The sequence below is a fragment of the Trichomycterus rosablanca genome, chromosome 16, assembly GCF_030014385.1.
Source record: "Trichomycterus rosablanca isolate fTriRos1 chromosome 16, fTriRos1.hap1, whole genome shotgun sequence".
Classification (NCBI taxonomy): Eukaryota; Metazoa; Chordata; class Actinopteri; order Siluriformes; family Trichomycteridae; genus Trichomycterus; species Trichomycterus rosablanca.
Genome location: NC_086003.1, coordinates 19,859,906 through 19,885,852, shown reverse-complemented (window position 1 = coordinate 19,885,852; position 25,947 = coordinate 19,859,906). Strand labels below are relative to the sequence as shown.

Here is a 25,947-nt window from a genome sequence, read left to right as displayed (position 1 = left end):
AAATTCTGATGAATTGGCCAGTTATTTTTAGTGTAATATGATTCTTCTTATGACTGTCCCAATTGCAAATGAAGCAGCAATACTTGGTATATCTGAGCTGCAATCCAAGAAGCAGTGCCACTCTAAATCTCCAGCTGTTTCAGTTGTAGTTGCTGTACTTGATGTGTTTCAACAACAGTTCCATGTTCTGGTATGTTTCCTTCATGTGTGCAGCATACCAACAGGTACTGAAGGATAGACATTGTCACTGTATAACAAGACAGCCTTGAGGCATGAATCAATAAAATGGTACGTGATAGGAAAAATTTGAGGTGATTTTTGTTATCAGCAGCTCAAAATACCTAAGACACACCCAAAAGTGTTCAAGAAACAAAATCTCTGTTGACCAGTGTAATCGGTTGGGAGTTTTCCAAACTCAGTTACCCGAGACGTGTTTTTGGCTGCTTTAGACTTTGACATCCTGGACATTTTGTCTAACAGATTGCTGGTGTAACTGAGCATCTGTAGAGTTGCTGAGTTTATAAAGAAAGAAATAAACTGTACATAGACAAACTATCAGGAGCATAATACTTTACTGGCTTGTTCTTTTGAGGTGCAGCACACTACACAAAGATGATCACATGTCTAGTGAAGCACACTTTTCCACTGATTATGGAATCCCCAAAGTGACAATGCACTCAATACATAAACACATACAGTACATCAAACATTGTCAGCACACTACACCACAGAACAGTCTGTTACACTAGGCTAGTACCGCCTCATATTGCGCCTCATATTTCATACTGTACATGAATGAAAATGTTAAGTTGCTAAATACAAACGTTACATTTTGAATTTCACAGCAAATTACACATTTCATGGAAAACGGCTCATTTCATGGTCTGTGACTTGATTTTCACTGCCTACTGAAGCCTACAGCTGTTGTATTAACTATGTTACGGTATGGCGGTATACAGTGTATCACAAAAGTGAGTACACCCCTCACATTTCTGCAGATATTTAAGTATATCTTTTCATGGGACAACACTGACAAAATGACACTTTGACACAATGAAAAGTAGTCTGTGTGCAGCTTATATAACAGTGTAAATTTATTCTTCCCTCAAAATAACTCAATATACAGCCATTAATGTCTAAACCACCGGCAACAAAAGTGAGTACACCCCTAAGAGACTACACCCCTAAATGTCCAAATTGAGCACTGCTTGTCATTTTCCCTCCAAAATTTCATGTGATTTGTTAGTGTTACTAGGTCTCAGGTGTTCATAGGGAGCAGGTGTGTTCAATTTAGGAGTACAGCTCTCACACTCTCTCATACTGGTCACTGAAAGTTCCAACATGGCACCTCATGGCAAAGAACTCTCTGAGGATCTTAAAAGACGAATTGTTGCGCTACATGAAGATGGCCAAGTCTACAAGAAGATTGCCAACACCCTGAAACTGAGCTGCAGCACAGTGGCCAAGATCATCCAGCGTTTTAAAAGAGCAGGGTCCACTCAGAACAGACCTCGCGTTGGTCGTCCAAAGAAGCTGAGTGCACGTGCTCAGCGTCACATCCAACTGCTGTCTTTGAAAGATAGGCGCAGGAGTGCTGTCAGCATTGCTGCAGAGATTGAAAAGGCGGGGGGTCAGCCTGTCAGTGCTCAGACCATACGCCGCACACTACATCAAATTGGTCTGCATGGCTGTCACCCCAGAAGGAAGCCTCTTCTGAAGTCTCTACACAAGAAAGCCCGCAAACAGTTTGCTGAAGACATGTCAACAAAGGACATGGATTACTGGAACCATGTCCCATGGTCTGATGAGACCAAGATTAATTTGTTTGGTTCAGATGGTCTCAAGCATGTGTGGCGGCAATCAGGTGAGGAGTACAAAGATAAGTGTGTCATGCCTACAGTCAAGCATGGTGGTGGGAATGCCATGGTCTGGGGCTGCATGAGTGCAGCAGGTGTTGGGGAGTTACATTTCATTGAGGGACACATGAACTCCAATATGTACTGTGAAATACTGAAGCAGAGCATGATCCCCTCCCTCCGGAAACTGGTTCGCAGGGCAGTGTTCCAGCATGATAATGACCCCAAACACACCTCTAAGATGACCACTGCTTTATTAAAGAGGCTGAGGGTAAAGGTGATGGACTGGCCAAGCATGTCTCCAGACCTAAACCCAATAGAACATCTTTGGGGCATCCTCAAGCGGAAGGTGGAGGAGTGCAAAGTCTCGAATATCCGCCAGCTCCGTGATGTCGTCATGGAGGAGTGGAAAAGCATTCCAGTGGCAACCTGTGAAGCTCTGGTAAACTCCATGCCCAGGAGAGTTAAGGCAGTTCTGGGAAATAATGGTGGCCACACAAAATATTGACACTTCAGGAACTTTCACTAAGGGGTGTACTCACTTTTGTTGCCGGTGGTTTAGACATTAATGGCTGTATATTGAGTTATTTTGAGGGAAGAATAAATTTACAATGTTATTTAAGCTGCACACAGACTACTTTTCATTGTGTCAAAGTGTCATTTTGTCAGTGTTGTCCCATGAAAAGATATACTTAAATATCTGCAGAAATGTGAGGGGTGTACTCACTTTTGTGATACACTGTATGTAAAATCTATACGGTATGAGGAATCAAAGACGGTATACTGAATGTACTGTCATACCGCCCAGCACTACTATGGAGATAAGGTAAAAATCGTATTGTAGGTGTATTACATCAAACAATTCAATCCAAACAGGACTTCAGTCACTTCAAAGTCAAGCTTCTCTTTCTTGTGTATTTTTTTTTGGTCAGCTCCTTTGTGTATGTACCGCATTGCTGTGCTTGTGCTTTACAGTCTGGATAATTATTTATCTTTTGCTTTTGACAGTCTTGATTTTCCTTGAACTTTCCTGCGGTGTTTATGCTTATGAATGATTATAGGACACACGTGTACTCAGTGATTTCACCCCAGCTTTGGATTGTCTTCATTTCCCTCGCTCAGAAAACAAATGTTTCATGTGAAGTATGATGTTGAAACGGCTCATTTGAAAGTCCGACAGCGTTCGAAAGTGAAACCATTCCGTTTGATATTCACACGCTTTAATTGGGTGTTGCTTTTCTCTTCTGCTGCGTATGATGAATGGCTCATGTCATCAAGATCGTACTGTTATGAGACTGCTAAGCACAAAAGGCTGGCTCTGCTGTCTTAGCCAGCGGTGACAGATGCAAAAAAATATCTGACTGGGGAGTCGTAATCCAACCTCTGACGACACTCGCACTGCCATTCTCGTTCTTCTGCCAGGCACAATGGAGCTCCAGTGGCACGTATTGTGGTTTGAGTCTAAGCCTGGGGTAAAGAGGGGAGGAATACTGAAGAGCTGGAACGATAGGGATCATTCAGGCTGCACATTGTGGAATGTTGCCCAGGTCTGCGTCAGAAATCCTACACAGCGTCTCAAAATGAAGCCAGAGATTGGAGTATTATATGACTCGCAGGTTAGGATCGTAGGGGACTGTGCTTTCTTTTGAAGTTTCGAAATTGGCTTTCTCTAAGGCTCACCTCTGGTTCCTCTTGTCTTTTTTTAGATGTACCTTTGTGCTGTTGCTTTGCTTTGGTATTAATGCCGTATTCTCAGCGTACCTGAAATGCTTTGATTCTTTGTTCCACTCTCTCTTTCACAAAACCCACACATTACGCAGTCCTCCGCCTCCTTTAAAAGTGGACCCATATTCCACCTCAAACACGCCATGTCTTGTGGCTTTGCTTTAGCCTCTAAGCCATTGTCAGCACCTCCTCGTACTTAAATGACACGCAGGTTCTTACAACAGCAAGCCGAATGCCATTAAGTCAGACGGAAAGGAATAATGTTGCAGACATCAAGGGAGCCAAATTTTGCTAAATGTTTAAACAGCATATTTTTTTTCCTTTATGTTTCTTATTCCGACATAAAAGCAGCATTCTACCATGCACTATGCTTTTAGAAGTGCTTTGAACAGTTACCTGAAGTGAACTTCGAAAAGTCTGAATTGTTCAGGGTTTGTTGTCCCTATGTCCTATTTATTTTAGTGGAAAACTCTCCTCGACTGTTCGGGCAAGTTGAACATCTCATTAGTAGTTGGACAAACCTCAATCTAATGCAAATAAGCTTGGTCATGTATCTATACTAAATTGTCTTGGTCAGAATACTTTAAATGTAGACAACTTAAGTTGGGTTTTTTCCACAATGGTGCATTTCTGCCAGACCCAAGTCCATTTAAACCCTAAGGCTGCTTTCACATAAACATTTGGTGCTACGTTCACAGAGAGGCTGGTCGCTTGTAAATGAAAATGCTACAGCAATAACTGTCATTTAGAGATGGTAAAAGATTCAGCTTCATGAAACTTTGTTGCTTCAGTCAAAAGGAGGATTAAATATTATTAAAGAGCTACAAAGCCACAAGAAGCCATTAGTAAATGTTGGTTTGCTATTTAAAATGCAAACCAGCGTACTAGTCACCATGCCGTATTTTTCTTACAATGCCATGGTTTTAATCTAAAGCGGAATCCAACAGTTCAGGGTTTTTGTAACAGTGAAAATCAGTTTCTCTTAACTTCGCCTGTTAACTATGGTGTGTAACTAGGTCATATAAACAGTTTGTCTTATTGGCAGCACTTTGAAAAGATCAGCTGCAAACTGGGTCAAAGTTCAATTAGGTTGATCAGATTGAACTTTAAACACAGTGGCAAGCTGTAAAAACTGAGCGTCAAAGCAGTAAATCTGCACGATGCAATACACTCAAGGTACGCAACATACTCCATAGGAAACAATGGCACAGCTGCTGTTATGTGAATGCAGCCTGTGTTACATTTGTCCATTTTCCATTGTGTGAAAGCAGTTTTTGAGGCTGGGTACCAATCTGTGGTTTACCTGAAAATGATGGTCTGGGGTTTAAACCCTGGGTCGTGAACCAAAAATGGTCACAGAGAAAAATAACATTAATTAAATAAATTAGTGTTAACAGGCACAGAAACACAAAGTGAACTTGTACATGAACACCGCATGTGGAGGCTTTACGTTACATCTTGTAAATCACAGTGGGACCAGATTTCCAACATTTTTATAAAAAAAATTATGGTAAATGGTAAATCACGGTAAAAATCATGGACAAAATGTGGGTCACTTTTTTTAACTGCTTTAAGTTAACCATGATGCAAAATTAATGCAATAATGTTTTATTGAGAGTGAATTAGACACTAGTAATGTGGCGAGTGATAACAATCCAGCACTAATGAAGCTCTTCCCTAAAAGGACCCAGAATTATTAGTGAGTATTCAAACAGAATTGTGAGTGTGAAAACCGCCCTTCTTTGCAAAACAGTCCCTAAACCTAGACTCTACTAGAATCAGGCATACTAGTGTTGACTAGAGGAACTGTCAACATGTCCTTGTAGTTAAATAGCTACAGCATTTTTCCCTTTAGTGATATACATTGCTCTCACATTGGTCTGCTAGTCATCAAGAGATCCTCCTTAGGTTGAGAGAGTTTCCCTACATTCATATTTTCATCTGTAAGAAGCATTAAATATTTGAGGTTTATGATTCTCTTTCATTCTTCATTTAAGCACACACAATACCACCCAGCAGTTTCAGGTTGAGCAGCTACTAACAGAAGCATGGACCCATTTTTTCTTTGAACGTTCCTCAAAAATTCCCTTTCAAACTTTCTCTGCCACTTTATAACTTCTCATCTGGCCCTCTGAGACATTTCTTTCACTCTTATGGTCAGCGTTCATCCAAATCCTGTTTGCTTACCTGATCCTCGTGTTTGATGTTCCACACCTCATTTGAGCTAAAAGGTTAGAATGAACTTTAGTTTAGAAGTGCATTAAAGATGAGGATGACTTCTAAAGCCTGAGCTAATCAATGCACTCCACTGCCATTATCCTATAATCCATGCATCGTCTTGGTGAATTCCTCCATTAATCTTCCTGCTATTCAATAAAAGGGGCTATTGTCTACAGCGCTCACAGCTTCACCACGTCAGTGTCTGTGTGAGCTTGCTTTTCAGTAACTTTCTTGCACAGAGCAAAGTTTCATTCACTGGGTGCAGGGCAGTAACACATCCCGAACGGGACATCAATCCATCGTGGGACATTGTACCACCTTACCCCAAACCAGACATAGCCAATCATGTCTGTATGTAAATGCTTAAAAGCAGTGTTGAGATTTGAACCCTGAATCCATGTAGTAGTGGATTAGTGTAATTTACCACTGCATCGCTTGCCCGAGCACCCAGCAGAGAGTAAAATCATAAACCTATTGTGTAGTGGTTACAGATAAGGTGAGATCTGAAGTAATGGAACAGAAAGATGTTTCCCCTATCATAGAATAGAATAGAATGTCTTTTTTAGTTAGTTATGTATAGACGTACAGTACAACAATACTCTTTCTTTGTGTATCCCAGCTTGTTTGGAAGATGGGGTCATGCAGCAGAGATGGTTAAGGACCTTGCTCAAGGGCCCAACAGTGGCTGCATGGCAGAGCAGGAATTCCAACTACCAACCTTTCAAGGGGAGGTTACAAGTTTGATCCGTAAAAATGCCATTGCCAGTGATGTACAGGTGTTTGAGGACACAATGGGCTTGACTGTCTAAATAAATGGAATAATACTGTCTCTACTATTTATTAGAAGCGTTCTTATTGGACCATGAGTGATTAAGACTTGTCACTAGTTGGCAGAATTTCATGTTTCTATTTGTGCTTTGTCTTTCTGCCACTGCATTACAGTTGTGCATTGCCTGTCATTTCAAATGACTTATGTAAGGGCCACTCAGGTGGCACAGTGGTAAAAACACACATCATATCAAATCTCAGCTCTGCCATCCGGCTGGGTTGAGTGGCCACATGAACAACGATTGGCGAGACTTTTTAAATAGACAAGACCAGACGATTATAACCCGTTGCCGAATCGGCCATACTACCGACACCTCCTGGTTGGCGAGCAGGCACCAGTTTGTCAATTCTGTGCTAACCCCCTAAGAGTTAAACATATTTTATTAGAATGCGCTACGGTTTCTACTATCAGAGACGTTTTTTACAGCGTTGAGAATATAAAAGTACTGTTAGAGAGGATTCCTCCAGTTAAAATTGTTCATTTTTTAGTAAGTCTAAATATAAAACAATTGATATGAACATGTAATATTTTACAGTGCAAATACCTGTCCTTGCCAAAAAATAGCCAATACGTTGCTGATATGGCAATAAACCCAAACAAACAAACAAACAAACAAAAATGAACAACAATTGGCGTGTTGGTGGGGTTATTATGCCGGATAGGGACTCCTCGTAACTGATGTGCTTGTGACCTCTGCTGGCTGATTGATGGCGCCTGCACAGAGGTGGGGAAAGAGTGCGTTGATCAGGGTGTGTCTCTTCGTACACAAGGCTGATTCGCATATATGCACTCGCCTAATGTGGGTGACAAAATGCATACGGCTGCTGCCCACGTGTCAGAGGGCGCGTGGATTAGCTTTGTTCTCCTCGAATCAGAGCGGGGGTCGGCATTAGTGGAGAGGAAGCGTGATGCAATCGGGCAGTTGGACGCGCTGAAAAGTCGGGAGAAAATGCATAAACAAAATGTTTTAAAAAAAAGACTTATGTTAGTTTGTTATTTTAAGTTACAGTGTCTGTTAAATTAATGTGGCACGCCTCACAGCAAGAAGGTCCTGGGTTCGATTCCCAGGTGGAGCAGTCCGGGTCCTTTCTGTGTGGAGTTTGCATGTTCTCCCTGTGTCTGTTAGTAAGTTATTTTAAGTTACAGTGTCTGTTAAATTAATGTGGCACGCCTCACAGCAAGAAGGTCCTGGGTTCGATTCCCAGGTGGAGCGGTCCGGGTCCTTTCTGTGTGGAGTTTGCATGTTCTCCCTGTGTCTGCATGGGTTTCCCCGGGAGCTCCGGTTCCTCCCACAGTCCAAAGACATGCAAGTGAGGTAAATTGGAGATACAAAATTGTCCATGACTGAGTTTGACATTAAACTTGTGAACTGATGAATCTTGTGTAACCAGTAATTATCTGTTCTGTCATGAATGTAACCAAAGTGTGTAAAACATGACATTAAAATCCTAATAAATAAATAAATGAGGATGAATATACGTATAGGAATTGCTTTAGCAGTGTACAGACATGAGACATAATACTTCATGAAAGACTATATAAAGTTTGGCTGCTTCTGTCAAGCTGTCAAATGTGTTACGACTGAGCTAGCTTTAAATTATTTCAATCCTTTTTTTACGTTTACGACATTTAGCAGACACTTTTATCCAAAGCAATATAAAATTGTGACAGAATACTATTACTTCCTTCGACTGCTCCTGTTAGGCGTTGTCACAGCGGATCATCCGTCTCCATCTTGCCCTGTCCTGAACATCCTCCTCTGTCACACCAAGCTTCTGTGTGTCCTCCCTCACCACATCTATAAACCTCCTCTACAGCCTTCCTCTCCTCCCCCTGCCTGGCACCTCCATCCTCATCCCTCCATCAATCTCACCTCCCTAACTTTGTCTTTAGACATCCTACCTGTGCTGTCCCTATAATAAACTCGTTTATAATCTTGTTCATTCTTGTCACCCCCAACAAGAATCGCAGCATCTTTATCTCTGCCACCTCCAGCTCCCTCCCCTGTCTTTTAGTCAGTGCCACCACCTTCAAGCTATACAACATAGCAGGCTTCTTGAATATAATGTGGGGAATTGAGGGTTACGAGCCTTGCACAACTGCCCAACAGTGGCGATTTTGTTGGTGGGGCTTGAACCAAAGACCTGCTCATCAGTAGTCCAGTGCCTTAATTGCCGAGCTAGCACTACATTGTACGTTATTATATAATGGAACTGTCTTTACTGTTTTGTTTTTATTTAAATAGGTGTGTAGTCAGTTAACTTACTAGCTACCAAAATTGGTTTACAAAGTGGAGAAATAACCAATGACTCCTAAAATGCAGAGCCCAGTGAAATTAGATTTTTTTTTATTTAGTTAGCCATAGCTAAAATGCTAAGACTAGATCATATTCCTAATTTTTTGGGGCATTTTTCCCAATTGTCCTCCTAATCTAGTCGTATCCAATTACCCGATTGCATTATGCTTTCTCTTTACTGATGCTGATCTCCACTTCTGATTGAGGAGAGCAAGATACGTGTGCAGTAGCCGACTGCATCTTTTCCCCTGCACAAGGCGAGTTCATATATGGATCAGCTTTGTGTACGGAGAGCCACACCCTGTCCACATTATCCCTCAAAGCTGTGCAGGTGCCACCGACCAGCCAGCAGAGGTAGTAATTGCTTCAGTTATGAGGTCCATATCCGGCTTCCCACCCTGAAGCGTTGTTCAGCTGGATGGCAGAGCTGAGTTTCGATCCCACGAGTTCGAAATGTCAGCTCTGGTGTGCTAGTGTGTATTATCATCATATTCCTAATTGAGCCAATCTAGGTGTTGGTTGTCTCTTGATTACCTTGCAGTCTTAAAAATGGTTCATTCTTTTTTTAAATGTTGTCTTTTTTTTTATTCCTTTTATTGATTCGCAGCTGCTCTCTTTAGAGGTTTATTTCAGAAAAATATTCAGCTATCATTCATGTGCCTTTGTTTCCCCTTCTTCTCACGCCCTTAAAGTGACGTCATTATTGATGTGTTACCAACTGTGTTGGGGGTGGCACGGTGGCTCAGTGGGTAGCACTGTCGCCTCACAGCAAGAAGGTCCTGGGTTTGACCCACAGGTGGGGCGGTCCGGGTCCTTTCTGTGTGGAGTTTGCATGTTCTCCCCATGTCTGTGTGGGTTTCCTCCGGGAGCTCCGGTTTCCTCCCACAGTCCAAAGACATGCGAGTGAGGTGAACTGGAGACACTAAATTTTCCATGACTGTGTTTGATATTAAACTTGTGAACTGATGAATCTTGTGTAACCAATAACTATCGTTTCTGTTATGAATGTAACCAAAGTGTAAAACATGACGTTAAAATTCTAATAAACAAACAAACCCAGCTGGGTTGCCTGTCACTGACATTAATTCAATTAGACTAATTATTATTATATTAGCATGATAAATTAACATTCTGCTCACTGTGCTAGACCTTAAAGCAATTAATTTGGTCCCTTTAATGCTTGCAAATAGTTTTGGATGTAACAGTGGAGGCGGAGGTTGTGTTGTATTGTTGGCTACGTCCTGCACTTTGATGTAAAAGATTTCAGACGTGTCCTTGCTTTAAAAGACTCTTAGTTCTGTAATTCTACATAGTAAAGATGAAAGTGATTCATTCAGATCAACCAACCTTTGAAGTGTAAGCAAATACAATTACAACATTTAATCATTTATTTAGTCATTCGTCTTTACCAACTGATTTGTCTTGGACAGATAGACTGGCATATAATCTGAACAGCGTTCAGTTCATTGCATTCCAACACTCGCTCACGCACACACAGGGGTAACTCAGAGTAGCTAATCTGCATGTTTTCGGAAAGTGGGAGAAAATGAAAGTACCTGGTGAGAAAACCCTACACAGGAGCACAGGATATTATTTAAACAATATAACCTTTTATCATTTACATGATTTTAATCAAGTTCTTTCTTTCTTCCGTAGAACACATGGGAACCCTGGCATGACCGGTCTGGAGGACTCCTGCCTGCAAGACCTCCTAGTTCTTCAGAAATCCTTCCTACCCAGCCTTCAGGCTTCTATATTCTCTACACTGGCTCAGAAGCTAAGAACTTAAGAGGGCAAAACAGGAGGGGTGTAGAGGTGTCGGGCAGGGGGCTGCTGGTGCATGGGACGGGCAGCGCACATCCCAGAAGCTGAGTGGGAGCCCACCCTTGCCTATGCCGTCCCCTGCCCACACCAGTCCAGCTGCCCTCTGCAATGGTGACATGATGGGACACGACATGGAAGATCTCAGCTTCATTCAGCCCATTTTCTTGTCCTGTCTTCTTTTAACAGACTTTTTGGCTTGTTAGTGTACAGAGAACGGTGTATGTACGTCCAGTGTTGGCGGCAGGTGATGATGCTGGTGTGTGGACGCATGAGGCGGCTCTACCGGCAGCCCACGCTGCAAACCAGCCTACTCCTGCTCTTCCTCTTTTGCATGGTCAGTGTGCTCATTTCAGCCTACTTTCTGTATGGAGTCAAACGAGAGTTGGAGCCGGCAGTGGTCGGAGGGGTGGAGAGCATGGACGCGGGCACGGCTGACTGGGAGAATCCGCAAGCCACCCCTTCCCCTCTGTCTGCGAGGGTACTTCCGGCAAGGACTGCCAAGCCAGCAGACACGTCTCGCACAGACCCCGTGGTGTTGGTGTTTGTGGAGAGTCTTTACTCACAGTTAGGTCAGGACATCGTGGCCATCTTGGAGTCAGGGAGATTTCGCTACCAGATTGAGATCGCCCCGGGCAAGGGCGACATGCCAACACTCACTGACAAGAACCGGGGACGCTTCACACTGGTTATTTATGAAAACATTCTCAAGTATGTCAACCTGGATGCCTGGAATAGAGAACTGCTTGATAAGTACTGTGTGGAGTATGGAGTGGGGATCATCGGCTTCTTCAAGGTGAGAGATTTACATTTCTGTAATGAGCTTAAAATCTGGATTACATTTGTAACATCCTTTAAACTGTACTGTCCAAATAGTTACAGTATAGTACAGTAAAGTTTACTCTGTGTGGAGAAAAGGACATGATGATGATGATGATATATACATATACACCAATCAGCCATAACATTAAAACCACCTCCTTGTTTCTACACTCACTGTCCATTTTATCAGCTCCACTTACCACATAGAAGCACTTTGTTGTTCTACAATTACTGACTGTAGTCCATCTGTCTCTCTGCATACCTTTTTAGTCTGCTTTCACCCTGTTCTTCAATGGTTTGGGTGGTGGATCATTCTCAGCACTGCAGTGACACTGACATGGTGGTGGTGTGTTAGTGTGTGTTGTGCTGGTATGAGTGGATCAGACACAGCAGCGCTGCTGGAGTTTTTAAATACCGTGTCCACTCACTGTCCACTCTATTAGACACTCCTACCCAGTTGGTCCACCTTGTAGATGCAAAGTCAGAGACGATCGCTCATCTATTGCTGCTGTTTGAGTTGGTCATCTTCTAGACCTTCATCAGTGGTCACAGGACGCTGCCCACGGGGCGCTGTTGGCTGGATATTTTTCACAGCGCTGCTGTGTCTTATCCACTCATACCAGCACAACACACACTAACACACCACCACCATGTCAGTGTCAGTGCAGTGCTGAGAATGATCCACCACCTAAATAATACCTGCTCTGTGGTGGTCCTGTGGGGGGTCCTGACCATTAAAGAACAGCATGAAAAGGGGCTAACAAAGCATGCAGAGAAACAGATGGACTACAGTCAGTAATTGTAGAACTACAAAGTACTTCTATGTGGTAAGTGGAGCTGATAAAATGGACAGTGAGTGCAGAAACAAGGAGGTGGTCATAATGTTATGCCTAATCGATGTACAGGTGTACAGTACACTGAAATGATTTTTCTGCATATCCCAGCTTGTTTGGAAGCTGTGGTCAAAGCACAGGGTCAGCCACTGTATGCCACCCCTGTAGCTGAGAGGGTTAAGGGCCTTGCTCGTAGGACCAACAGTGGCTGCTTGGCAGACCCGGGATTTGAACTCTCAATCTTTCAATCGATAGTTCAAAGCTCTACTCACTAGGCTACCATTGTCCCTTCATATAGACACCCCTTTTAATTATTGAGTTCAGGTGTTTCAGTCACACCCCTAGTCAACAGGTGCTTACAATCAGTCCTATAAAATAAACGCTATACTTCCAACCTTGTAGCATCAGTTGCACTAATGCACATCTATAGGCACATCTATAAGACATGGTATGAAGAGTGTGGTGTGGAGGAACTCTGTTGTCTTACACAGAGCCTTGACCTCTCTGAACATCATGGGCATGAATTTCTTGACTTAAACCTCAATTTTGAGGTTTATGTCCAACATCAGTGCCTGACCTCACAAATGGTCGTTTAAATGAATCGACACCCGTTCTCAGAGAAGTGTTAAGCAGCGGCTTCATTTTGGTCAGAATGCTACCAAGTAAAAACGTGCCCTAAATGTTTAGGAAACATTGGATGCATGTCAGGGTATGGAGGAGACCATGACTATATAGCCACACGTATCAGGTCATCGGACCATTGGGGGCGGCACGGTGGCTAAGTGGGTAGCACTGTCGCCTCACAGCAAGAAGGTCCTGGGTTCGATCCCCAAGTGGGGCGGTCCGGGTCCTTTCTGTGTGGAGTTTGCATGTTCTCCCCGTGTTCGCGTGGGTTTCCTCCGGGTGCTTCGGTTTTTCTCCCACAGTCCAAAGACATGCAAGTGAGGTGAATTGGAGATACAAAATTGTCCATGACTGCGTTTGATATAACCTTGTGAACTGATGAATCTTGTGTATCGAGTAACTCCCGTTTCTGTTATGAATGTAACCAAAGTGTAAAACATGACGTTAAATCCTAATAAACAAACAAACGTCGGACCATTGGACATCCAATTCCAAAACCATGTGCAGTTTGTTTGTTTGTTAGTTTGTTTATTAGGATTTTAGCGTCATGTTTTACACTTTGGTTACATTCATGACAGGAACGGTAGTTACTCATTACACAAGGTTCATCATTTCACAAGGTTATATCGAACACAGTCATGGACAATTTAGTGTCTCCAATTCACCTCACTTGCATGTCTTTGGACTGTGGGAGGAAACCGGAGCACCCGGAGTTGGACCCTTGGGTGGGTCTCGAGCCAAAAAATGGGTTGCAGAGAAAAATATTAATAATTAAATAAACTAATTTTAACAGGCACATAAACACAAAATGAATTTGTACACGAACACCCCCTGTGGAGGCTTTACATTACATCTTGTAAACCACAGCGGGACCAGATTGCCACTATTTTCATTAATGAAGTATATTTCGTTTTGTTTTGTTTCGATGCGTTGTTTGTGTTGCCTCGATCATGTAAAAATCATGAACAAAATGTGGGTCGCTTGAAAAAAGTTTGAAAAACCCCGGCTTAGATAACTGAACCAGTTCTCTTTGTGCAAGGCAACGTCTGCAGCCAGCACTCTGCGGAATCTCCTGAGGCTATATTAAGCACAGCTTTGCCTCCGTCTTCTATCAATTGCTTGAACTTTTGTGGCCTTTGGCCAATTATAGTCTTTTTCTGTGACATCGGGTGCTAAATGGAGTTAAAAAACTGATACACACAAAGGAACAGGAGGTTTGATTTAGGGACACATCAAAAAGTGATTGCACTGGGACATTTCTGGTCTCGATGATCTTGACTGTCACTCAGATTCTGCTAATGCTGCATGATGTGTGGCAAAACCAGCCAGTGAGGCAAATTGTTTATATGACCTAATTAAAAGAGAAGAACAGACATGGCGGATTGAAAATGATGCTCACTGTTGCACAAAACAGTATGAATATACATTAGTACACATATTCATGTACATACATACACAGATCAGATCAGCCATCACATTAAAACCACCTCATTTCTACACACACTGTCTATTTAATCAGCTCCACTTACCAAATAGGAGCACTTTGAAGTTCTACAATTACTGACTGTAGTCCATCTGTTTCTCTGCAAACTGTTTTAGCCTGCTTTCACCCTGTTCTTCAATGGTCAGGACCACCACAGAGCAGGTATTATTTAGGTGGTGGATCATTCTCAGCACTGCAGTGACACTGACATGGTGGTGGTGTGTTAGTGTGTGTTGTGCTGGTATGAGTGGATCAGACACAGCAGCGCTGCTGGAGTTTTTAAATACCGTGTCCACTCACTGTCCACTCTATTAGACACTCCTACCCAGTTGGTCCACCTTGTAGATGCAAAGTCAGAGACGATCGCTCATCTATTGCTGCTGTTTGAGTTGGTCATCTTCTAGACCTTCATCAGTGGTCACAGGACGCTGCCCACGGGGCGCTGTTGGCTGGATATTTTTCACAGCGCTGCTGTGTCTTATCCACTCATACCAGCACAACACACACTAACACACCACCACCATGTCAGTGTCAGTGCAGTGCTGAGAATGATCCACCACCTAAATAATACCTGCTCTGTGGTGGTCCTGTGGGGGGTCCTGACCATTAAAGAACAGCATGAAAAGGGGCTAACAAAGCATGCAGAGAAACAGATGGACTACAGTCAGTAATTGTAGAACTACAAAGTACTTCTATGTGGTAAGTGGAGCTGATAAAATGGACAGTGAGTGCAGAAACAAGGAGGTGGTCATAATGTTATGCCTAATCGATGTACAGGTGTACAGTACACTGAAATGATTTTTCTGCATATCCCAGCTTGTTTGGAAGCTGTGGTCAAAGCACAGGGTCAGCCACTGTATGCCACCCCTGTAGCTGAGAGGGTTAAGGGCCTTGCTCGTAGGACCAACAGTGGCTGCTTGGCAGACCCGGGATTTGAACTCTCAATCTTTCAATCGATAGTTCAAAGCTCTACTCACTAGGCTACCATTGTCCCTTCATATAGACACCCCTTTTAATTATTGAGTTCAGGTGTTTCAGTCACACCCCTAGTCAACAGGTGCTTACAATCAGTCCTATAAAATAAACGCTATACTTCCAACCTTGTAGCATCAGTTGCACTAATGCACATCTATAGGCACATCTATAAGACATGGTATGAAGAGTGTGGTGTGGAGGAACTCTGTTGTCTTACACAGAGCCTTGACCTCTCTGAACATCATGGGCATGAATTTCTTGACTTAAACCTCAATTTTGAGGTTTATGTCCAACATCAGTGCCTGACCTCACAAATGGTCGTTTAAATGAATCGACACCCGTTCTCAGAGAAGTGTTAAGCAGCGGCTTCATTTTGGTCAGAATGCTACCAAGTAAAAACGTGCCCTAAATGTTTAGGAAACATTGGATGCATGTCAGGGTATGGAGGAGACCATGACTATATAGCCACACGTATCAGGTCATCGGACCATTGGGGGCGGCACGGTGGCTAAGTGGGTAGCACTGTCGCCTCACAGCAAGAAGGTCCTGGGTTCGATCCCCAAGTGGGGCGGTCCGGGTCCTTTCTGTGTGGAGTTTGCATGTTCTCCCCGTGTTCGCGTGGGTTTCCTCCGGGTGCTTCGGTTTTTCTCCCACAGTCCAAAGACATGCAAGTGAGGTGAATTGGAGATACAAAATTGTCCATGACTGCGTTTGATATAACCTTGTGAACTGATGAATCTTGTGTATCGAGTAACTCCCGTTTCTGTTATGAATGTAACCAAAGTGTAAAACATGACGTTAAATCCTAATAAACAAACAAACGTCGGACCATTGGACATCCAATTCCAAAACCATGTGCAGTTTGTTTGTTTGTTTGTTTGTTTGTTTGTTTATTAGGATTTTAGCGTCATGTTTTACACTTTGGTTACATTCATGACAGGAACGGTAGTTACTCATTACACAAGGTTCATCATTTCACAAGGTTATATCGAACACAGTCATGGACAATTTAGTGTCTCCAATTCACCTCACTTGCATGTCTTTGGACTGTGGGAGGAAACCGGAGCACCCGGAGTTGGACCCTTGGGTGGGTCTCGAGCCAAAAAATGGGTTGCAGAGAAAAATATTAATAATTAAATAAACTAATTTTAACAGGCACATAAACACAAAATGAATTTGTACACGAACACCCCCTGTGGAGGCTTTACATTACATCTTGTAAACCACAGCGGGACCAGATTGCCACTATTTTCATTAATGAAGTATATTTCGTTTTGTTTTGTTTCGATGCGTTGTTTGTGTTGCCTCGATCATGTAAAAATCATGAACAAAATGTGGGTCGCTTGAAAAAAGTTTGAAAAACCCCGGCTTAGATAACTGAACCAGTTCTCTTTGTGCAAGGCAACGTCTGCAGCCAGCACTCTGCGGAATCTCCTGAGGCTATATTAAGCACAGCTTTGCCTCCGTCTTCTATCAATTGCTTGAACTTTTGTGGCCTTTGGCCAATTATAGTCTTTTTCTGTGACATCGGGTGCTAAATGGAGTTAAAAAACTGATACACACAAAGGAACAGGAGGTTTGATTTAGGGACACATCAAAAAGTGATTGCACTGGGACATTTCTGGTCTCGATGATCTTGACTGTCACTCAGATTCTGCTAATGCTGCATGATGTGCGGCAAAACCAGCCAGTGAGGCAAATTGTTTATATGACCTAATTAAAAGAGAAGAACAGACATGGCGGATTGAAAATGATGCTCACTGTTGCACAAAACAGGATGAATATACATTAGTACACATATTCATGTACATACATACACAGATCAGATCAGCCATCACATTAAAACCACCTCGTTTCTACACACACTGTCTATTTAATCAGCTCTACTTACCAAATAGGAGCACTTTGAAGTTCTACAATTACTGACTGTAGTCCATCTGTTTCTCTGCAAACTGTTTTAGCCTGCTTTCACCCTGTTCTTCAATGGTCAGGACCACCACAGAGCAGGTATTATTTAGGTGGTGGATCATTCTCAGCACTGCAGTGACACTGACATGGTGGTGGTGTGTTAGTGTGTGTTGTGCTGGTATGAGTGGATCAGACACAGCAGCGCTGCTTACTGTCCACTCTATTAGACGCTCCTACCTAGTTGGTTCACCTTGTAGATGTAAAGTCAGAGACGATCACTGATCTATTGCTGCTGTTTGAGTTGGTCATCTTCTAGACCTTCATCAGTGGTCACAGGACGCTGCCCACAGGGCGCTGTTGGCTGGATATTTTTGGTTGGTGGACTATTCTCAGTCCAGCAGTGACAGTGAGGTGTTATCCACTCATACCAGCACAACACACACTAACACACAACCACCATGTCCGTGTCACTGCAGTGCTGAGAATCATCCACCGCCAAAAAAATACCTACTCTGTAGTGGTCCTGGGAGAGTCCTGACCATTGAAGAACAGCATGAAATGGGGCTAACAAAGCATGCAGAGAAACAGATGGACTACAGTCAGTAATTGTAGAACTACAAAGTACTTCTATATGGTAAGTAGAGTTGATAAAATGGACAGTAAGTGTATAAAACAAGGAGGTGGTTTTAATGTTATGGCTGATCGGTGTACATGGCTACATGTAGGACCCTCAGTCCTACATGACTGCGTTCAGATCAGCGTAGGTACTCTGTATAAACTGTAGCTTCACTCTCATTTGGTATCAAGCATCAGCTGTTCAACACAGTGTCACATCCTTTAATTTACAAACTTTTAGTAGATGTAAAAGACCCTGTCTTATTTTTTTTTTTATCTCCCATACAGGCAAATGAGAACAGTTTGCAGAGCGCCCAGCTGAAGGGTTTCCCGCTCTTCTTGCATTCAAACCTGGGTTTAAGAGACTGTAGCGTCAACCCCAAGTCACCACTGCTGCTCATCACTAAGGCTCGCGAAGTGGAGCGTGGACCCCTCCCCGGGGACGACTGGACCGTCTTTCAGTCAAACCACTCCACCTACGAGCCCGTGCTGCTGGCCCAGGGCAGGACAGTGGAAGCCGGGGGTCCTCCAGCCCCCCTGCATGCCGCGGTGGTCCAGGACCTGGGGCTTCACGACGGTATCCAGAGAGTGCTGTTCGGCAACAATCTCAACTTCTGGCTGCACAAGCTGGTGTTGGTGGACGCCGTGAGTTTTCTGACGGGCAAGCGGCTGTCGCTCGCACTGGACCGTTATCTTCTAGTGGACATTGATGACATATTTGTGGGCAAGGAGGGCACACGCATGAAGGTTTCTGACGTCAAGGTAGGCTTTATACATCCAAATACTGAGAGATCCTTTATGATGGTTGCATGTGTGGGCATGGTATTTGCTAAAACTTGGTGTTTGTAATGACACAAGTATGTGGACACCTCTTAATTATTGAGTTTCTTTTGTCAATTTCTAACAGGTATAATAATAATTTACATATACAGTAGATCTTGAGATAAAGAGATAGACAGAGAGTGAGTAAATTAGTTGCTTTAAAGTTGGCAATAACATTTTTGGGAAGGCCCTTTTTCTGTAAGCCTCAGCTTTCTTGTGCCAGACAAATCGCTAATCCAGTTCTCGTTTTGATTCTTCACCCCATAGTGTCCCAGAGTCATGTGTTCCCCAGGTACGCAACGCAAGAAAACGTGATTCATCAGACCAGGCCACTTTCTTCCGTTGCTTTGTGGTCCAGTTCCGATGCTCATGTGCCCACTGTTGGCGCTTTCGGCGGTGGACGGGTGGGGGTGCGGGGGTAAATGCATAAAAAGGCTCAGACTCCAAACGCGGTTGTACACAGAGCTGGCGCATGCACACTGAGGGTGAGTTTCAGATCAGTGTAGTTACTCCGTATAGACTGTAGCTCCACTCTCAATTAAAATCAAGCATCAGCTGTTGGAAATGAATTTTAATGACAGAAAATTATGATGTAAAATCCGCCGTTAACTATCAGCAAGTGTCTGATTTTCACTAAGTGCTTATTAGCTATGTTTGGATTTTAAAGCCGTGTTCGTCCACTGCAGCATTAATGTATACGCCAAGCAATTTTACAGCAAGATGTCATTTTTGGCTAGCAACATAATTTCGTTGGACAAAGGAATGTTTTCTGACTGCCTCAAGAGTGCATTTGTTTGCGCAGCTGATTGGCTAATTTGAAAAGTTAAATGAATCGGTATTGGCTCATGATCCTGATAATCCTGTTTTTGGGGTTCATACAAAACACTACACACTCACTTAACTTCTTTCTGGGCTTGTAATGAAAATAGTGGTTTTATGATTATTATAAGTGTTAATATTATTGTAACTAGGGATGTAACGATGCACCAGAAGAAAGTTAAAAATCGGTGCACTTGCCACGATTCGAAACGGTTATTCCTTTAAGATGAATCGATATTCACTTTAAACAGCAGAGGGCACTGGCGCTATTCACCTCGCCTGGTTGACTGCACTTCACAAAGTTGCCAGGTAGGGGATTTTCCAGCCGAATGTTTTTATGTGAGGATACTTTCTTTATTTGTATTATTCATTTATTTATATAATGTGGGGGCGGCACGGTGGCTTAGTTGGTAGCACTGTCGCCTCACAGCAAGAAGGTCCTGGGTTCGATCCCCAGGTGGGGCGGTCCGGGTCCTTTCTGTGTGGAGTTTGCATGTTCTCCACATGTCCGCGTGGGTTTCCTCCGGGTGCTCCGGTTTCCTCCCACAGTCCAAAAACATGCCACCAGGCTAATTGGAAACACTGAATTGTCCTATAGATACCTAGCCGCTAGATGCACAAACCAGTGCATTGTAGTGCTGGTCCCAAGCCCGGATGAATAGGGAGGGTTGTGGCGTAAAAACTGTGCCAAATCCCGGCGGCGATCGTAAAAACTGTGCCAAATCCCGGCGGCGACCCCTAACAGGAAGAAGCCGGAAATGCCGACCCCATAATCGAAAAACGGGACAAAGGCTGAGGAACAAGAAGATTTATATAATGTGGGATTTGTTTTAAAATTCCATTTCAGTTTTTTTTAGACAATAAACATTATTTGGCATAGTTTGTACCTACCTCAGAAATAAAAGGGCATTCATTATTTAGATAAATAAAAATAAGCACAAATACAGTATTTTATTTTATTTGTCAACGCAACTTGTCTTCAATTTCATTTAGTTAAAAAAATAAATCGTATCGTGAACCCAGTATCGTGAATCGTATTGCATCGTGGGTAGAGTGTATCGTTACATCCCTAATTATAAACATCAGTTATGTCACATGACAAGTCTTCAAATAACTAAATAGTATTTTTAGTGGAACAAATTTATATTTCTTCCCAAATAAGTTCTTAATTTTTAATTATTTTTAAAATGTAGCAGCTGGAGGGCTGACTCCCTAGTGCCCCAATGGACACAATCCCTTTAGCTTATACAATTCCCATTAGTTTGTTCCCACCCACCAAAATCTGATACAAAAAAGGTGACACTGTCGTCTCACAGCAAGAAGGTCCTGGGTTCGATTCCTAGGTGAAGTGGTCCGGGTCCTTTTTGTGTGGAGTTTGCATGTTCTCCTCATGTCTGCGTTTGTTTCCTCCAGGAGCTCCGGTTTCCTCCCACAGTCCAAAAACATGCAAGTGAGGTGAATTGGAGATACAAAATTGTCCATGACTGTGTTTGACATTAAAAATTAAACTGATGAAGCCGCTCAGGTGGCGCAGCGGTAAAAACACATGCTGGAACCAGAGCTGGGATCTTGAATACATCGTATCGAGTCTCAGCTCTGCCTGCCGACTGAGCTGAGCAGCCACATGAACAGCTATTGGCCTGTTGTTCAGATAGGGGTGGGATATTAAAGAGCCGGATAGGGACGGTCTCATAACTAATGCAGTTACGACTTCTGCTGGCTGATTGATGGCGCCTGCACAGAGACGGGAAAAGAGTGCTGTCAGTCAGGGTGTGTCTCTCCGTACACAGTGCTGATTCGCATTGCACTCGTCAAAGTGTAGGTGACAAAATGCATACGGCTGCAGCCCTTGTGTCGGAGGGGGCGTGGGTTAGCTTTGTTCTCCTCCATCGAAGCGGGGATCAGCATTAGTGGAGAGGAAGTTTGACACAATCGGGGAATTGGATGCGCTAAAAAGGAAAAATAAATAAATATATATATATATTTATATATATACAGTGTATCACAAAAGTGAGTACACCCCTCACATTTCTGCAGATATTTAAGTATATCTTTTCATGGGACAACACTGACAAAATGACACTTTGACACAATGAAAAGTAGTCTGTGTGCAGCTTATATAACAGTGTAAATTTATTCTTCCCTCAAAATAACTCAATATACAGCCATTAATGTCTAAACCACCGGCAACAAAAGTGAGTACACCCCTTAGTGAAAGTTCCTGAAGTGTCAATATTTTGTGTGGCCACCATTATTTCCCAGAACTGCCTTAACTCTCCTGGGCATGGAGTTTACCAGAGCTTCACAGGTTGCCACTGGAATGCTTTTCCACTCCTCCATGACGACATCACGGAGCTGGCGGATATTCGAGACTTTGCGCTCCTCCACCTTCCGCTTGAGGATGCCCCAAAGATGTTCTATTGGGTTTAGGTCTGGAGACATGCTTGGCCAGTCCATCACCTTTACCCTCAGCCTCTTCAATAAAGCAGTGGTCGTCTTAGAGGTGTGTTTGGGGTCATTATCATGCTGGAACACTGCCCTACGACCCAGTTTCCGGAGGGAGGGGATCATGCTCTGCTTCAGTATTTCACAGTGCATATTGGAGTTCATGTGTCCCTCAATGAAATGTAACTCCCCAACACCTGCTGCACTCATGCAGCCCCAGACCATGGCATTCCCACCACCATGCTTGACTGTAGGCATGACACACTTATCTTTGTACTCCTCACCTGATTGCCTCCACACATGCTTGAGACCATCTGAACCAAACAAATTAATCTTGGTCTCATCAGACCATAGGACATGGTTCCAGTAATCCATGTCCTTTGTTGACATGTCTTCAGCAAACTGTTTGCGGGCTTTCTTGTGTAGAGACTTCAGAAGAGGCTTCCTTCTGGGGTGACAGCCATGCAGACCAATTTGATGTAGTGTGCGGCGTATGGTCTAAGCACTGACAGGCTGACCCCCCACCTTTTCAATCTCTGCAGCAATGCTGACAGCACTCCTGCGCCTATCTTTCAAAGACAGCAGTTGGATGTGACGCTGAGCACGTGCACTCAGCTTCTTTGGACGACCAACGCGAGGTCTGTTCTGAGTGGACCCTGCTCTTTTAAAATGCTGGATGATCTTGGCCACTGTGCTGCAGCTCAGTTTCAGGGTGTTGGCAATCTTCTTGTAGCCTTGGCCATCTTCATGTAGCGCAACAATTCGTCTTTTAAGATCCTCAGAGAGTTCTTTGCCATGAGGTGCCATGTTGGAACTTTCAGTGACCAGTATGAGAGAGTGTGAGAGCTGTACTACTAAATTGAACACACCTGCTCCCTATGCACACCTGAGACCTAGTAACACTAACAAATCACATGACATTTTGGAGGGAAAATGACAAGCAGTGCTCAATTTGGACATTTAGGGGTGTAGTCTCTTAGGGGTGTACTCACTTTTGTTGCCGGTGGTTTAGACATTAATGGCTGTATTTTGAGTTATTTTGAGGGAAGAATAAATTTACACTGTTATATAAGCTGCACACAGACTACTTTTCATTGTGTCAAAGTGTCATTTTGTCAGTGTTGTCCCATGAAAAGATATACTTAAATATCTGCAGAAATGTGAGGGGTGTACTCACTTTTGTGATACACTGTATATATATATAGATATACTGTATATATAGATATATATAGATATACAGTATATAGATATATATAGATATAATGCATTTTCCTCCCCATTTTCCTCTCGATTTAGCGCACTCAATTTTGTCTTCCGCTGCTACCAGGGATGCCAGATTACATCCGAGGAGAGCACGTCGCTGTACACGCCTCTTTCGGCACGTGCACCGGCGTCTGGCATTCTGCACAGGTGTCTCTTCCGCCAATCAGGGTCCTTACACAGCGTATGAAGACCCACCCACCCACACATAGTCCAGCCCCCACCCTGCAGAAACGGTGGCCAAATTAGTATCTGCTGCAGGCACTGCCAATTATGCCTGCTAGATGGCAGCCGACCGGTGGCAATCGGTAGTGCTGGTGTGGAAGCGGAATATCCTGCTGCGCCACCTGGGTGCCTAAAATTATATTTTAAAAAACCCTGATGACTCTTGTGTAACCAATAATGACCTGTCCTGTCATGAATGTAACCGAAGTGTGTAAAACATGACGTTAAAATCCTAATAAATACAAGAATTTAATAGATTTTGTATTATTGATATTAATACATGTTAGCAAGGTTGTGGCTAAAACATATAATCTCTGTAGTTAGAAGTGATGTCTATGTACGTTTAGACATATAATGTATTTAAAGGCTTCTTATATTCAAACCATGAATAAATAATGTCCACATGTCAAACTTAATAAAAAAAAAGCACTTCAGTTTGGAAAAGTAAACCCTGACAGACTGCTGAAAAGGCAGTATGAAGGAAAAAACAAAGCCCCCGGCTGCTGCACATTACAGTCGTGTGAAAATCATTTGACATCACAGCGCTATAGGCACAACCGGCGTGGGTATGCCAGACAGTCTACCTACACTTGTCATTTCATCTGTGGGTGTCTTGCTTTCTCTCTCTTCATTTCTTTATTTCATTTATTCCTCTCCCATCCATCTGTCTTTTTTTCTTCATTTTTCTGGCCTGCTGGCTCTGATCCTGGTACATACACAAATACGGGGGGGGCACAGGGGAGAAGAATATATATATATGAATAATGTTCAGAGAGAAATATAAATGGAGAGAGGGAAAGCGTTGAAAACTAGTAGACAGGCGAGCAGCAGGCACACAAATCTCTCTTCTGCTTAAAAAGAATCTGAAAAAGCGCAGCCGCGAGATGTGGTAAGCTCACCCTGTGTCACCATCGATCTGCCGGCGAACCGAATGACAGCCTCTTTTCGGTGCTGCTCAGAGTAGAGCGTGTTTCAAGCCTTGTACTCTGCCGCTGTCTCTAAATCTGACTTGTTTTTGATTACTCTGATCAAGGGCTATTTAAAAACCAGCTAGAGATACATTTTTTTTCCATTCTAGGGTTGTGACTGGCATGCTGCAAGTTCTGAGAAAAACGCAAGACTTTGATTATTTTTGTTCACATTTTCACAGTTTGTGGGTCTCCAGCACATTAAATATGAATCAGCTTGTTGATTGAGTCACACTTCAGTGGAGGCAGTTTGGTACATACAGTTGCAGTCAGACATATTCCACCCTTCCAAGAAAATAAGCTTTTATTACTTATTTATGACTAAACCTTTCTACAGAGGCAGATTTTGCTTTAAATAAAGTAGTTTTTTTATCAGTTTACTTAAATAAACAAAGAAATTGAATGTACTGTAGTAGTTTAGTTTAGAGCATTATATTTTCTTAATACTGTTTTGTAACTATAATTCCACCCTAAATTCCACATAAAACAAACCTACTGCTGCTCTTTATGACCTAAAGTTGGGTTACAACATGACTAAACCATTGGAAACTCAATGACGAGCCTTAATTAGCTTTAAATGTGACGTGTTATTTAAATGTTCAAGGTGTGTTGAAACTGAGGAGTGAAAACTAAGGAGGTGTCACAAATGCTGAAGGGATCATTCCATTGCACTAATTGCTAGTTCACACTACACGATTTTTGCCCTGATTTTCGCTTGCAGACAGGTCTCAGCGAGATGCGGCAGCTCGGAAGCAACTCAGCATTCACTCTGGGCTCGAAACTCTGCTCTCGATCACTATGTGTAAACTGTTCAACAACTCAATCCGAGCGCTCGGCGACTCGAGAAAAATATCTAGCATGTTAAATATCTGAACCAGTCGCCAACTCAAAATCCTGTAGTGTGAAAGGTGTTGCGAGCAGGTTGCGAGTGGCAGTGGGTGCTATGTAGAATTACAGCCAATGAGAACACAGGATACGGAGTGAGGGAAAACCCGGGGGAGGAGTTGTAAAAACGTGGGACAGGGGCATAATATAGTTTTATATCAAAATACATCGTCACACAAGCTTTACAGTATTTTGAGATCTTATCTTCCTCACCAAACCATAATACCCACACTGCATTACAAAAAATATTTATTAACGTCCAACCCACTACAGAACAGATGATCCCTGCTGGTCGCGTAGCCCAATCCTTACTTACTTTTATGCTGCATATCAGCGCACAAACAACTTTGATCGCTCACTTATTGTTGACGTACATTATTGGACGTGGTATCATTAAACCCCCTCGCAACTTCTTGTGTGTGTTTCCGTGACATAACGTAGTTTGGGAGACCAGACAGACACATTTGAGATTCCTCCCGGTGATAGATCGTGTAGTGTAAAACCCCCTATCGCAGA

General features: G+C 43.0%; 1 protein-coding gene across 1 annotated transcript in view; it reads left to right on the top strand.

Moving 5' to 3' along the window:
- Positions 1–25,947, top strand: part of ndst1b (N-deacetylase/N-sulfotransferase (heparan glucosaminyl) 1b) — a 153,535-nt gene that overhangs the window by 92,373 nt on the left and 35,215 nt on the right. The window contains exons 3-4 of the mRNA XM_063011117.1: positions 10,583–11,543; positions 18,296–18,769. Of these exons, the coding sequence (XP_062867187.1) occupies positions 10,971–11,543; positions 18,296–18,769 (1,047 nt within the window). The 5' untranslated portion in view covers positions 10,583–10,970. The remainder of the gene's footprint in view (positions 1–10,582; positions 11,544–18,295; positions 18,770–25,947) is intronic.